This window comes from Elephas maximus, chromosome 17 (assembly GCF_024166365.1).
Source record: "Elephas maximus indicus isolate mEleMax1 chromosome 17, mEleMax1 primary haplotype, whole genome shotgun sequence".
NCBI lineage: Eukaryota > Metazoa > Chordata > Mammalia > Proboscidea > Elephantidae > Elephas > Elephas maximus.
The window spans coordinates 62531773-62547611 of NC_064835.1; the positions used below are offsets into that span (position 1 = coordinate 62531773).

The following is a 15839-nucleotide window of genomic DNA, read 5'->3' on the forward strand; positions in this document are numbered from 1 at the left end:
CAAGTCTCTTCCCCATCTCCTCTCCAACTCACTCCTGCCCCCCAAGCCTTGACCCCAGGCCTGGTCTCTAGCAAGTGGAAGTTGCAGTCATTCGGATCCTTGTCCTAACACAAACCAAGCCTGAAGGCCCTTGACAGACCAAAGCAGTGACCTGGCAGCTCTCCAAAAAAGTAGGGGGAATTATCCATAACCAAGGCGGACAAGGAACGCTATGGCAGAGGAAAGAAGAGCACAAAAGACGGTGTCTTAGTTACCTAGTGCTGCTATAACAGAAATACCACAAATGGGTGGCTTTAACAACAGACATTTATTTTATCACAGTTCAGGAGGCTGGAAGTCCGAATTCAGGGTGCCAGCCCTAGGAAGAAGACTTTCTGTCTCTGTAGGCTCTGGAAGTTCCTTGTCTCTTTTGAACTTCTGCTCCTGGGCAATCTTCATGTGGCTTGGTGTCTGTCTTCTTCAGTCTCTGCTCTACTTGCTCGTTTAATCCCTCTTATATCTCAAAAGAGATTGACTGAAGATACACCCTACACTAATCCTGCCTCATTAGCATTACAAAAACAACCCATTCCCATTGCCATAGAGTCAATTCCAACTCACAGTGACCCTATAGGACAGAGTAGAACTGCCCTATAGGGTTTCCAAGGCTGTAATCACAGAAGCAGACTGCCACATCTTTATCCTGCGGAGAGGCTGGTGGGTTTCGAACTGCCAACCTTTCACTTAGCAGTCAAGCACTTTTAACCACTGCACCATCAGAGCTCCTTCCCATAGGCATAGAGGTTACGCTTTACAACACATATTTTGGGGGGACACGATTCAATCCATAACAGATGGGAAACCTGGGGCTGGGCAATCTGGCCCGACGGGGCAACCTGGGGAGCCCTGGACACTGTCCCAGCCAAAGCCCTCCTCCCCCTCTCTCCCAGGCAGCAAGATGCCAGCATGTATCTGAGACATGTGTGCCCTGCGTGTCTGGTGTGGGCTCACCTGGCCTTGGCAAAGCATTTGGATTAGAATCAAGCCCAGGTCTGAAATACAATATAAGGGAAATAGTGCTCTATGTGTCTAATCCTTGCAGATATATGCTGGCTTCTTCATTTCCTCCATGCAAACATATGTGCTGTTCACATAGGAATATGTGAACATAGAGGTATATGTAGCATTTGTTATGACACGCTGCACATGTGACTCTGAAAACCTTTGCAGGATTTGCTGGCCTGCAAGTGTGTCAGCAAGGTGACTGCGATGAATAGATTCCATGAACACACAGGATTGTTGTAGACTGGAGGGTGGGCAGCTAGGGATGGAGATGGGCTTCGGGGTCCCAGTGTAGGCATTTAAGGACTACAGGCTGAATGAATGAACATTGAGAAATTGAATGAACAGATATTTGGCTAATGGACATAGGGTAAAAGGACTGAGAACTTGGCAGGTTTTGGGCATTCTTAGGCAGTCTTTCTTAAAAAGGAGAGTAGGGGGGCAGAAGAGGATTGGATATGCTGCTAGCCACACTGAAGCCCTTCATCCCCAATGGCTTTGTTCCCGTTTCTAGGCAAGTAGAGAAGGAAAGGGGAGTTTCAACTCTCCCCTTCACCTTCCAGCATTCAGAGTCCCAGGGATCACTGTTCTTTGTGAAGAAACATATGCTATCCCATGTATTTACTTAATCCTTTAATTTTGTTCCAGAAAAGAAGTTAAATGTGTTATAACACAAAATAAAATGAAAGTTTAAAAAGGGGATAAGCCTGAGACCAGAAGAACTAGTTGGTGCCCGGCCACAATCGATGACTGCCCTGACAGGGAGCACAACAGAGAACCCCTGAGGGAGCAGGAAATCAGTGGGATGCAGACCCCAAATTCTCACAAAAAGACCACACTTAATGGTCTGACTGAGACTAGAGGAATCCCGGCGGTCGTGGTCCCCAAACCTTCTGTTGGCACAGGACAGGAACCATTCCTGAAGACAACTCATCAGACATGAAAGGGACTAGACAGTGGGTAGGCGAGAGATGCTGATGAAGAGTGAGCTATTGGTATCAGGTGGACACTTGAGACTGTGTTGGCATCTCCTGTCTGAAGGGGGGATGGGAGGATAGAGAGTTGGAAGCTGGCAAAATTGTCACGAAAGGAGAGACTGGAAGGGCTGAGTCATTAGGGGGAGAGCAAGTGGGAGTACGGAGTAAGGTGTATATAAACTTATATGTGACAGTTTGACTTGATTTGTAAACGTTCACTTGAAGCTCAATAAAAGTTAATATAAAAAAAATAAATTAAATTAAATTAAAAAAAGGGATAAGAAAATGAGGGAGGGAAAACCTGAGACCAGGGGAATAGGCAGGCTTCTTTGCCAAGGTTCACAATCTCCCAAAAGTTACGGGGGCGGGGGGGGAGATTTTTTTTTTTTTTAATTTTTCAGAAGAAGCACTATTATTCTACGTGCAGATGCCAGGGAAACATTTCCTGTGAATCCTTTGTGTGTGGCTGGGAACAATGTCCCTAGAGTAAAAATCTATAGAGGAATCTTACAGGGGGAAAAAGGGAGAGCGGGAATTGGCCGTAGTTTTCTAGAGGACAATTTGCCAGTTATCAAAATGTTTCATATCCTTTGACTCACAAATTACACTCATTGGAATTTATCCTACAGATACATTCACATTTATATAGTCAAGTAAGTTGACTACAACACTGTTAGTGTTATGGATTGAATTGGGTCTCCCAAAAATATGTGTTGTAAATCCTAACCTCTATACCTGTGGTGGAGTCCTTGTGGTGCAGTGGTCCAGAGGTCAGCTCCTAGCCAAAAACTCAGCAGTTTGAAACCACCAGCCACTCCTGGAAGCCCTATGGGGCAGTTCTACTCTGTCCTTTAGGGTCACTATGAGTTGGAATCAACTTGATGGCAATGGGTTGTTTGCTGTCATTTTGTTATCATTAACATCACACACAAGTAAAATTTTGCTGAAGACCATTCAAAAGCTGTTGCAGCAGTATATCTACAGGGAACTGCCAGAAGTTCAAATTGGATTCAGAAGAGGACATGGAACCAGGGATATCATTGCTAATGTCAGATGGCTCTTGGCTGAAAGCAGAGAACACCAGAAAGATGTTTACTTGTGTTTTATTGACTATGCAAAGGCATTCAACTGTGTAGATCGTAACAAATTATGGATAACAGTGTAAACCATAGGAATTCCAGAACACTTACTTGTGCTCATGAGGAACCTGTACATAGACCAAGAGGCAGAGAACAAGGGGATATTGCAGGTTTTTAAACTCAGGAAAGGTGTGCGTCAGGATTGGATTCTTTCACCCAAGAAAATCAAACCCTCTGCCATCGAGTTGATTCCAACTCATAGCAACCCCATAGGGTTTCCAAGGCTGTAGATCTCTGCAATACCAGACTGCCACATCTTTCTCCCATGGAGCTGCCGGTGGTTTCAAATCGCCAACCTTTCAGGTTAGCAGTCGATCGCTTTAACCACTGCACAACCAGGGCTCCTTTCCTTTCACCATACTTATTCAATCTGTATGCTGAGCAAATAATCCAAGACACTGGACTACATGAAGAAGAATGTGGCATCAGGATTGAACAAAGACTCGTTAACAACCCACGATATTCAGACTACACAATCTTCTTGCTGAAAGCCAAGAGGACTTGAAGCACTCACTGATGAAGATCAAAGACTACAGCCTTCAGTATGGATTACACCTTAACATAAAGAAAACAAAAATCCTCACAACTGGACCAATAAGCAACATCATGATAAACAGAGAAAAGGTTGAAGTTGTCAAGGATTTCATTTTATTTGGATCCACAATCAACACCCATGGAAGCAGCAGTCAAGAAATCAAATGATTGCACTGCACTGGGCAAATCTCATGCAAAAGACCTCCTTAAAGTGTTAAAAAGCAAAGATGTCTCTTTGAGGACTAAAGTGTCCCTGACCCAAGCCATGGTATTTTCAGTTGCATCATGTGCATGCAAAAGCTAGATGATGAATAAGGAAAACCAAAGAAGAATTGAGGCCTTTGAATTATAGTGTTGGTGAAGAATACTGAAGATACCATGGACTGCCAGAAGAGCTGGGGCCCTGGTGGCACAGTAATTAAGCGTTTGGCTGCTAACCAAAAGGTCAGCAGTTCAAATCCAGCAGCTGCTCCTTGGAAACCCTATGGGGCAGTTCTATTCTGTCCTATAACCAAACCCAAGCCCACTGCCATCGAGTCAATTCTTAGCGACCCTATAGGACAGAGCAGAGCTGCCCCATAGAGTTTCCAAGCAGCACCTGGCAGATTCGAACTGCCGACCTCTTGGTTAGCAGCCATAGCACTTAATCACTACGCCACCAGGGTTTCCAGTAGGATTGCTATAGGTTGGAAATCGACTCAATGGCGATGAGTTTTTAACAGTTCAGAAGAATGAACAAATCTGTCTTGGAAGAAGCACAGCCAGAATGCACCTTAGAAGTAAGGATGGAGAGACTTCGGCTAACATACTTTGGACATGTTATCAGGAAGGATCAGTACTTGGAGAATGACATCATGTTTGGTAAAATAGAGGGTCAGCGAAAGAAAAGAAGACCCTCAACCAGATGGGCTGACACAGTGGCTGCAACACTAGGCTCAAGCACAACAACAGTTGTGAGGATGGCGCAGAACCAGGCAGTATTAGTGTAGGGTACTTGTTAAATCAATCTCTTTTGATATGTAAAAGGAGCAGATTAAGAAAGCAGAGATGAGGGAGACAGATGTCATACCACATGAAGATCACCAAGGAACCAAGGAACAAGGCCCTTCCCTACAGCCAACTGAGAGAGAAAGCGTTCTCCTAGAGATGGCACCTGGAATTCAGACTTCTAGCCCCCTAAACTGAGAAAATAAATTTGTTTGTTAAAGCCACCCAGTTGTGGTATTTCTGCTATAGGTAACTAAGACAGTTAGTAAAAGCAAAATGTGGGAAGCTGTCTACATGTTCATGGATAGGGGAGAAATCAACTAAATCATGGTCTTCCCTTACCATGGAGTACTGTAAACCAAACCCACTGCCATCATTCCAATACATAGTGACCCTATACGACAGAGCAGAAGTTCCCCATAGGGTTTCCAAGGAGTGGCTGGTGGGTCTGAGCTGCTGCCCTTTTGGTTAGCAGCTGTAGCTCTCAACCACTATGTCACAAGGGCTGCGTGGAGTACTATATAGCCCCGAAATGATGATGCTCTATATGTCCTTGAGAAATCTCCAAGCTATTTTAAGTGAAAAAATAAATAATACTGCAGGACAGTATGTATGCTTGTGCATACATAAATATTTTCTGAAAGAATACCCAAGAAACTTAAATGTGGCTACCTCAGGAGATAGGAATGGGGGTGGGACAAAGGGAGTTCCACTTTTCAATTTAGAATATACCCTCCTGTACTAATACCATCTGCCCTGTTCATTAGCAAGGATTACTTTACTTTTTAATTTAAGTAATAATTATTTTTCCTAACGCAAACTAAAATGAAAACATTAACCGTTAATAAAATGGAAAAATTGCTACTGGAGTGCACAAAATATGAACGAATAATAGGAATAATCTCTATGGTTTACTGAGTACCCATGTGCCTGGAACTTCACGTGCTCACACAATTACCTTCCATAGAGAACTTACGAGGTAGGTATAAATATCTCCATTTTACAAAAAAAAAAAAAAAAGGAAACTGACATTAGGGGAAATTAATTGAAACAGCTAGAAACGGGAGGAGGGCGGATTCGAACCCTAAACCTCGGAATCCCAAAGCCCACGCAGTCTTCCCTCTTCGTCCTTGGGCCTCCTGCTCCAGGCAGCAAGTGCGCCCACTGGGCGCCCGGTCCCACACCGCCCAGACCCCTCCCCCAAGCTGGGCGCATCCGCGGCCCCGACGCGCACGGGTCCACGCTCGGGGAGCGCGCGCGCACGCAGCAGCGCGAGCCCCGCGCCGGTGGCGGCGGTGACGTCACAGCCCGAGCTTTCCTTTTCGGGAGTCCCCGGGACACATCCTGTGTCCATGTTTGGGCATTTACGTCACGGCGGCAGGGCCGGGGCCTCCCGAAATGGCAGTGGCCCGGGGAGTCGGAAGCCCAGAGCCAGAGCCGCCGCTGCTATATAAGTGGGGGGGCTGCGGGTTGGGGGAGCCTGGCTGCGCTTTGGAGAGGCGAGAAGCCACCGCCCTAGGCCGGTCCCTGCGAGCGAGGCCGCCGCGGTCCTCTGGCCCTTTTCCCAAAAGCAAGCGCTCAGACCCAGGAGCTCGGGCGCCTGGGTCTGCGCATCGAGGGGCGCCCCGACCGCTGGCCTCCTCTCCACCCGCGCGCCCCCAAATCCAGCGGGTGAGGCCCCGGGCGCCCCGCAGCAGCCGCCGCGCCATGCTCCACCTCAGCGAGTTTTCTGGCCCCGACGCGCTCCTGGTCAAGTCCACCGAGGGCTGTTGCGCGGAACCCAGCACCGAACCCCGGCTACCTGCCAGGGACACTCCAGCGGTGAACGGCTACCCCGGAGGTAAGGAGCGTGGCCGGGGATGCTCAGTCGGCAGCTCAGCGCGGGGGCGCACGGTGCCTAAGAGCGGGCAGGGATTGGGACACAGGAGCTGTGGGGGTAGCGGCCGCCGGAGGCGCGGAGGTACTGGGGCGCGCACCCCCATTCCCATTTCCAGAGGGCCACCAGCGCCTCCGCAGGAACTTGTGCACGCATCAGGGCGTCCTTTTGCCTGTGCACGTGTGTTTTGCGTGTGCATGTTTGTCCGTGCGTCTTGGAGCGTATGCCGGGCCCTTGCCGTATCGGAGTGTGCAGAAGGCACTTTGTGTCCGTGCGCACCAAGGACTTCGTGGGCAGGGGCTGCGGACTCGGAGGCGCGCCCTTTGAGGTGCCCAAAGTTGATTCCTGCTCTGTCCTCAGCAGGCGACTTCTTGAGCTGGGCTTTGAGCAGCTGCGGCGCCGGGGGAAACTTAGCCGACTCCTGCTTCCTGGAGGGGCCTGCGCCCACGCCCCCTTCCAGCCTCAGCTACAGCGGTAGCTTTTTCATCCAGGCCGTACCTGAACACCCGCACGACCCAGAGGCACTCTTCAACCTCATGTCAGGCATCCTAGGCCTCGCACCCTTCCCCGGCCCCGAAGCGGCAACATCCCGGTCCGCGCTGGACGCCCCTTTTCCCACGGGTTCCGACGCTTTGTTGCCGGGTCTGCCGGATCTTTACTCCCCGGATCTGGGCGCTGCCACCCTCCCAGAGGCGTTCTGGGAGGCTTCGCCCTCCGCGGGCGCTCCTTCGCAGTGCCTGTTTGAGCCGCAGCTCTCCCCGCCCGACGTCAAGCCGGGCCTCCGAGCGCCTCCGGCCTCTCCAGCGCTTGACGCTGCCTCGGCCTTCAAGGGCCCCTATGCGCCCTGGGAGCTGCTCTCTACCGGGGCCGCAGGGAGCTGCGGGTTACAGGGAGGCTATCAGGCCTCCCCCGAGGCCCGTTTCCCAGCGATAGGAACCAAGATTGAAGACCTGCTGTCCATCAGCTGCCCCGCAGAACTGCCGGCCGGCCCGGCCAACAGACTCTACCCCGCGGAGGCCTACGACGTTTTCCCTCTGGTTCCTGGTGACTTAGGGGAGGGGACCGAGAGCCTCCCGGAGCTCCTGACCCCACCTGGTGGGGAGGGTGGGGGTAGCGGGGACGGCGGAGAGTTTCTGGCCAGTACACAGCCTCAGCTATCCCCGCTGGGTCTCCGCGGCGCCGCGGCGGACTTCCCGAAACCTCTGGTGGCGGACATCCCCGGAGGCAGTGGCGTGGCTGTGCCTCCCGGGCCGCCGCCCTCCGCATTCACCCCGGCCAAGGCGCGACGCAAAGGGCGCCGGGGCGGCAAGTGTAGCGCTCGCTGCTTCTGTCCGCGGCCGCATGCCAAAGCTTTTGCTTGCCCGGTGGAGAGCTGTGTGCGCAGTTTTGCGCGCTCCGACGAGCTCAACCGCCACCTGCGCATCCATACGGGCCACAAGCCCTTCCAGTGCCGCATCTGCCTCCGCAACTTCAGCCGCAGCGACCACCTCACCACGCACGTGCGCACCCACACCGGCGAGAAGCCCTTCGCCTGCGACGTGTGCGGCCGCCGCTTCGCGCGCAGCGACGAGAAGAAACGGCACAGCAAAGTGCACCTCAAGCAGAAGGCACGCGCTGAGGAGCGGCTCAAGGGCCTCGGCTTTTACTCGCTGGGCCTCTCCTTCGCCGCCCTGTGAGCGAGATGAGTTTGTAGGTTGGGGCGCCGCCGCCAGGCGCGCACTAGAAGACCACGTCCCTCCCTTCCCCCCTCCCCCCGCCACCGCCCCCCTTCCCCCCTCTTCCCTGCGCGCCCCTGAGCGAGCCTCAGGTCCCGCCTTCAGTTTCCGTGAAGCACTTGCCACACATGTCTCGTTCAGCACCAGCTCCGCGGACAGCTCCCGCGGTTTGTGAGCGGCCTTAGCCGCCAGCCGCGCTTTGGCGAAAGTCCTCTCAGGCCATCCACTGAGTAGGCACTTCCTTGGGACTCAAGACAGTCTTTTGTATCTGGCGCACGCCCCACGCCTTCCCTATGGCCCCCAGAGACAGGCTGGGGCAGCGCCGAGCCGGTCTCGCGCGGGACTTTGTAAAGGAATGTCGCTCCCAGCAGCCATTGGTTGTAATGTTTTGCTTTGGGGTTATTTCCTTTTTGTTGTTGTTAATTTTTGTAAAGCAGATGCTACTCTCAAGCAGTTGACAAAACTGTTTATTTTTGCAATTAAAATTGTTGTGCTAAAAGCTTACTGAATCTGCTGTGCAAGCTCCTGACCGTTGCCCCCAACCTCTCCCCCCAGGAGAATCATACCGGGCGGGGGGCGGGAAGGGAACTCCCCATACTCACTGAGTCCAGGCCCTGAATTGAGGGGGAGAACATAGATCAGACATACACCTACTGTCAGGCACACCTGCCAGGCACTGTGGCACATAGTAAGCATTCAATAAGTATGTATTAATGAATTACAGGTAGTCCCTGATTTACGAGGGGGTTCCGTTCTGACGACTCCGTCGTAAGTCGGTTTTGACGTAAGTTGAATACTTTTTTTTTTTTAAACTTTCATTATTATTGCCTTTTATTATCGGTATCTTTATAAAGCCTATCTTTATTTGCCTTTGGGGGTTAGAAACATCACATATAAACTTACATATTTTAGCACTGTATGTAGTACATATTATAAAATGTACCCCCCCCAGAAAAGGACGGTAGTAAGTGCTGTTCATTGTAACTCCAATATGTAAATCGGGGGACTACCTGTAATTTAATCACAGCTGACCTAAGGAGTAGAGATTTTCTGGAAATTGGTTGAAAGGCTTAGATATCAAACATTGCGCATGTATTATCCTTCTTAATCCTACAAAGGAGCTCTGATGGCACAATTGTTAAGCACCGGACTGCTAATGGAAAGGTCAGCAGCTTGAACGCGCCATCCGTTCTGTGGGAGAAAAGACCTGGCAATCTGCTTCCATGAAGATTTCTGCCCAGGAAACCCTATGGGGCAGTTCTCCCGTGTTACATAGCATTGCTATGAGTGAGAATCAACTCCATGGCACACAGCAGTCCTTACAACCTGGAGTGAAGCAGGTATATACCCAAGGCTTCCAACCCATTAGTTCCGATTTGAACCCCTGCTGAGAATTTGCATTTCTAACAAGTTCCCATGTTATGCTAATACTACTGGTTAGGGACCAATTCTGAGAACTACTAGTAGAGCAGTGGTTCTCAAAATTTATTATACATAAGAGTCACCTGAGGATCTTGTTAAACTGTAGATTCAGTATATCTCGTATGGAAATGCAAATTCTCAGCAGGGGTTTGAAACAGAACAAACCGGTTCGAAGCTCTGCATAAACTCCCATTTCAAAGACGAGGAAGCAATGTAGTGATTGGGTAGGTAACTTGCTGAGTAAACACCCAGGAACAGAAAGGGTCAAACAGATCTGTCTGGCTCCAAAGCCAATGCTCCTTTTCCTACCCCTGAGTGGAGGCACCTGAGCTCAATAGCAGTTTGGCAAGGCTTCCTACCAGGAGGTGAGAAACAGGTTTGGCAAATACAGGGAGCCCCAGGCAGTAGTGAGAGCAGCGGCAGAAGACTGCAGTATCTCAGTGCTGTCCGTGAGCACCCAGAGTGTTCAGTCTGACACTGAAAAGCGATGCATATGCATCTGTCAGAGTATCACGTGCTGTCAGGGCTATAAGGGGCTTAGGACTCAGCTAGACCACACCTGAGTCTGATTGATGGGCAGAGCCAAGCCCAGAGGAGCAGGTGCTTTCCCGAGATTCTCAGCCACCTTGGTTGCTCTTCCCACAAAGGTTCTTGTCCAGGAGGCAGCAGCCCAGCCATGCACATGCCAGGGCCCCTTTTCCCAAGCTCTCCTAGGTGACCCCTTGATGACTTTGGGGGGTGGAGCTAAAGAGGATGGAGAGAAAGCATGATCCTGTGATGGGGAAGATGGGAGTGGGTGAGACTTGTCCCTTCCTTACCCCAAAGCTTTTACATTCTGGATGCCTCAGGCAGACTTTGCCGCATAAAAAGACTGCCATGCATCTCATCTCTTCCTTCTGCTAAGGATGGGACAGGGCCTGTTTCTGGGGGCTTCCTTCTTTTCTATTCTGAGCCGATCTGTCCTTGAATGAGGAGAGCCTACAGCCCTGTGATGCCAGATCAACCCAGTTTCTGATCCCCTGGCTTCTTCATCCCTTCACTCTCAGATTTGCTTGCCCTCCACCCTTGCAGCTCAGTTTAAAAAACAAAAACCAAACCAGTTGCCATTGAGTTAACTGCAACTCATGGCAACCCCATGTGCGTCCAAGTAGAACGGTGCTCCACAGGGTTTTCAATGGCTGATTTTTGGGAAGTAGGTCGCCAGGCCTTTCTTCGAGGTGCCTCTGGGTGGACTCAAACCTCCAACTTTTGGCTTAGGAGCCAAGCATGTTAACCATTTGCACTACCCTGGGGCTGCAGTTTAAGTTTGCCAAGGGTGAAATGATTAAGTCAGAGGATTCTACCCCTTCCCTCTCCCATTTCTCTCCCTAGGTGCTAAGTGCATTCACTTGGTTGAGTATTTGGTATTTCATAAACTAATTTGTGGTAAAGGATTCAATATTACCTTTTCTAGGAGAGTTATAGGAGCCCTGGTGGTGCAGTGGTTAAGTGCTAATCAAAAGGTCAGCAGTTTGAACCCACCAGTCTGCTCTGTAGGAGAAAGATGTGACACTTTGCTTCCCTGAAGATTTAAGTCTTGGAAACTCTATGGGGCAGTTCTACTCAGTCCTATAGGGTCGCTATGAGTCAGAATCGACTCCACAGCAGTGGGTTTTGGTTGGCAGCCCTGGTGGCACAGTGACTAAAGCACTCAGATGCAATCCAAAAGGTCAGAGATTTGAGCCCATCAGCCACTCCATGGGAGAAAGATGTGGCAATCTGCTTCTGTGGATTTACAGCCTTGGAAACTTAGTTATCTAATGCTGCTATAACAGAAGTACCACAAGTGGGTGGCTATAACAAACAGAAAATTATTCTCTCAGTTTAGGAGGCTAGAAGTCCGAACTCAGGGCACTAGCTCCAGGGGAAGGTTTTCTCTCTCTCTTGGCTCTGGGGGCAGATTCTTGTTCATCAATCTTCCCCTGGTCTAGGAGCTTCTCAGTGCAGGCACCCCTGGTCCAAAGGATGTGCTCCGCTCCTGGCTCTTCTTACTTTGTAGTAATGCGCAATTCTCTCTTTTATATTTCAAAAGAGATTGGCTCAGGATACAACTAATCCTGTAGATTGAGTCCTGCCTCCTTAATATAATTGCCTCTATTTCTGCCTTATTAACATCATAGAGGTATTTTTTTTAGGATAATCACATCAGATCACAAAATGTGGACAACCACAAAAATACTGGGACTCATGGCCTAAGCCAAGCTGACACACATTTTTGGGAGACACAATTCAATTGAAAATAGAAACTATGGGGTTAGTTCTACTCTGTCCTATAGAGTCGCTATGAGTTGGAGTCAACTTAATGGCAGTGGATTGGGTTTGGTCTGGTTTTGAGGAGAGTTATTTTAAAAGACTAACCTGCAGAGGGCAGTGTTTAAATCAATATTGTTGGGCGCTGTGGAGTCCACTGATTCATAGCAACTCTAGATGACAGAGTAGAAATGCTCCAATGGGTTTTCTAGGTTGTAATCTTTACAGGAGCAGATTGCCAGGTCTTTTCTCCTGCAGAGCTGCAGGTGAGTTCAAACTGCTAATCTTTCAGTTAGCAGGTGAATGTTTAACCACTGTGCCACCTGAGCTCCATGTTTAAACCAATAGAAAAGAGGCTCAAATGATGGTGAAACAGGCACTGTGATAGGTAGGTGGTGGATTCATGGAGACGTTGACCCTCATTGTTTTACTATTTAAGTGACCATTCCTTTCACTTCACTTCCCATGCAGAGCAGGGTCAGGAAGAGCATAAAGGCCCAGATTACAAGCATCTGGCCCCAAAGCGCACAACCTGAATGAAGAAGGAATGGTAGACAGGCTGTGAGTGGCTGGTGTTTGACCACCCATTTCTCCCCCTCAGCAGCATTCCACCCAGAACTATCGTCTGGTCCTCACACTCACCAAACAACTGACTTAGTAGTAGTGCTGGTACCAAAGCCCGGGCTGATTCCAGCACTCCCAACTGAGGAATCCCTCCTGGTTCTCCCCAGTGAAACTGCCCCTTTACTGGAGCTTCCCCTAGTGTGTCTGAGGGAGGAGAATTTTAGACAAGAGGTGGAAAGAATTAAAATCAAAACATTGGAAAATCAGTCCAAACCCAAGGCCCAAATAGAATCAGGAAGTGACAGCCCATTTTCCTGACTTGCTCTTCTTTTTCCCCTGATGCTCAAAATGAGGGTGTTTTCCCAGACTTAGTTCTCACCTATCTCCTTTCCTATTTCCACACACCCCTTGGAGAGCACATTCGTTCCCAGGCCTTCACACACATCAGTAACAGGCTCACTCAAGCCCTGAGTCTCACACTGGAGAGGCAGAGAAGATTAAGAACCTTGATGAGAGTTTCACAAACATCTGCTGTTTCCTCTCCCTTCACCCTAGGCCCTGTTTGAGACAAGCTTGTCCTATTCCAAATTACTTCCTGTGGCCCTTCTGCCTCCATTCTCTCCCCCTTCCATTCCACACTGCACAGCACATAAAACACCATTCATGATGTGTAAGTACTGACCTCAGTTCCACCTTCCTATAAAAAATACATATTTCCCACCTTTTCAGTTGTTGTTAGGTGCCATGGAGTCTCTTTTGATTCGTAGTGACCTCATGTGACAGAGTAGAACTGCCCCATAGGGTTTTCTAGGCTGTATTCTTTCCAGGAACAGATCGCTAGGTCTTGGTGGGTTCAAACCACCGTTTTGGTTAGCAGCCAAGTGCTTACCAGGACTCCTTACGCCTTCAGTTAAAGCCCTCCTATATCTGACCCAAACTAATCTTCCAGCCTCCTCCCTTACCTCTCATGTTCTCTGCCCATCCTCCTCATCTTCACCCCAAATCCTCCCACCCCAACTATAGTCTGAGCTCCTTCAAGGACAGAGTCCATGTCTGATCCACCTGGTCTGATATCATTAAGCCTACTGCCTTTACTGCCCAACATGCTTAAGTGATTTATTATTGCGTTGAATGGCTGACCAAAAAAAGGCCTAAACGGAGGAGAAAAGAGAAGGGGGAAGGAAGGTGGCTGGAGAGCATGAAGCTGGGAAAGAGAAGAAAAGGGAGGAGGAAGGATCAGGAGGGAGAGCTGGGAAGAAGCAGGATTGAGGCCCTGACCTGAGCCATGGCGTCCGTGACTGGCACCACAGCTCTGACTGGTGTGGGCCTGTCCACTTCTCACTGAGCCGGTGATTCTCTTTCTCAGCTCTGGGACCCCAGATGTGCCTGTTGCTCAGCTCTCCCTCTCCCTTTTGGTTTCTCTGGCCCGCAAGGAGTGGGATTCACTTTAACATTTTTAGAACTGTGGTTCCCATAACAACCAAGCAGGAACTGTTGTTTGTGAAATGTAGCCTGGGCACACATGCGCACAAGCACAAATGCATACACACATACACATGTATAACCCACACATACGCACACACGTGCATGTACACACACACATACACAAATACATGCACACCCACAGGCATACATACCTGTATGTACTCAGATATATATGCACACGTGTACACACTCATGCGAACACCCATGCATGCACTCACACGCTTATACATACACATGTACACACATGCATATGCATACTCTCACACATGCACGTCCACATATATACACACACGCATGCATTCACACATATACACTTATACACACATGCATGCACTCACGAATACATGCACATGTGTACACATGTACACAGCACACACACAGATGCACATCTACACACACATGAACTACATGCATGCACACACACACAAAAAGCACACACAGACGTACACAAACCAAAAACCAAACCAGTTGCCATTGAGTCTGTTCTGATCCAAGCACACCCAAAATGATGTACACACGTTCACAGGAAGCACAGAGTGAAGACAGACAAATATTACAACAGCAAAGGTGGAGCCAAGACACATATGGGTATTTTTGGCTGTCTGCAAAAGTAGGTGTATGTAGGGGGTCTGCATTTTGGCAGGAGAGGCTCAGAGGCCTTTACTACAGCAAAGGGTGGCAAGAAGGCACTGTAGTTACCCATAGTCTTTGGAATTCAGAGATTTAAGTTCCCATCGTTGCTGTGCCATTTGCTGGGCTCTGAACTTTTAGCTTCCTGACCTCTAAAGTGGGAATGATAATAATACCTACTTAATTGGGTTCTGGGTTAATAGGTTTAAGGTTAAGCGCCCAACTACTAGCTGAAAGGTTGGTGGTTGAATCTATCTAGTGGCTCCTCAGAAAACAGGGATGGCAATCTGCTTCCAAAAGGTCACAGCTTTGAAAACCCTATGAAGCAGTTCTACTCTGCACACATGGGGTCGAGATGAGTCGAAATCAACTCAATGGCAAGCACCACCACCAGCGACAGGTTTATTACGAAGATTAAATAATGTGCAGAAAATTGATTAGCTTGATGCTTGGCACTTGGTTAAGAAAAGCTGTTGATTTCTCCTTCGACTCAATCTAAGAAAACTTCCTGGAGGAGGAAGGAAATTCAGGAGCTACTGGAAGGAAGAGAAGATGCTTAAAACAGAGGAGAGGGAAGTTTGACTTGCTTTGCTACCATCTGGCCTCAGTCCTTACTAAATTTGCCTCTGCCCAAGAGGCAAACAATCTGACAACAAATTTACAAATTACCCTTCCTAATGCCCCATGCCTCTGCCTTTGTGGAAGTAGGACAGGGTGGAGACAAGTCCCCATTAGCCTCAGATTTACTGGAGAATCCTGAGCTATGTTGGATCCCTGCTCTGCTGCAGCCAGAGTGCCCCTCATGGCCTTAGCACAGACCCTTCCCAAGCCTGCCTCGGTGCCTTTGCCCACGCACTTCCCTTAGCCTGAAATGCCTTTTCTTCATCCAAGTCTCAGTTCAGCCCTGGTCTTGGTAGCCCCCAAACCCTCTCTAATTTCCTCCAACAGACTGCAAACCCCCTCCATGGCTAGGATAGCCAGATTGTTTTCGCCTCACCAGCTAAAGAGTTCTTAAACTAAGGGCAGGGCACTCTCGGTGCTCCAGTCCCAGGAAGCCTGGCTTCTGTCCCGGCCAAGCTAGAGGTGGGGGTGGGTAGTTGGGAACCAGGACTGTGGAGGCTACTGCCCCTTTCCTTCTCCGCTAGGTCTGGAGTGAGCCTTGTGATGGGGACATGTGCTC

The 15839-nt window shown here is 49.4% G+C and overlaps 2 protein-coding genes across 2 annotated transcripts in view; both read left to right on the forward strand.

Annotated features, from left to right (window-relative positions):
• The first annotated feature begins 6370 nt into the window (after positions 1–6370).
• Positions 6371–8230, forward strand: EGR4 (early growth response 4). The gene is made up of 2 exons (XM_049857363.1): positions 6371–6518; positions 6915–8230. The coding sequence occupies exons 1-2, from the start codon at positions 6386–6388 to the stop codon at positions 8228–8230; spliced, it is 1449 nt and encodes a 482-aa protein (XP_049713320.1). The 5' UTR covers positions 6371–6385.
• The window catches only part of FBXO41 (F-box protein 41), a 45535-nt gene continuing 36199 nt past the window's right edge, over positions 6504–15839 (forward strand). Inside the window, exon 1 of the mRNA XM_049857362.1 lies at positions 6504–6518. The gene's annotated coding sequence lies outside the window, so the exon portion shown is untranslated. The remainder of the gene's footprint in view (positions 6519–15839) is intronic.

Coding starts and splice junctions, on each gene's coding strand:
- EGR4 (XM_049857363.1), top strand. CDS start 6,386: ATGCTCCACCTCAGCGAGTTTTCTGGCCCCGACGCGCTCCTGGTCAAG. Junction 6,519..6,914: donor GGTGAACGGCTACCCCGGAG/GTAAGGAGCGTG, acceptor CTCTGTCCTCAG/CAGGCGACTTCTTGAGCTGG.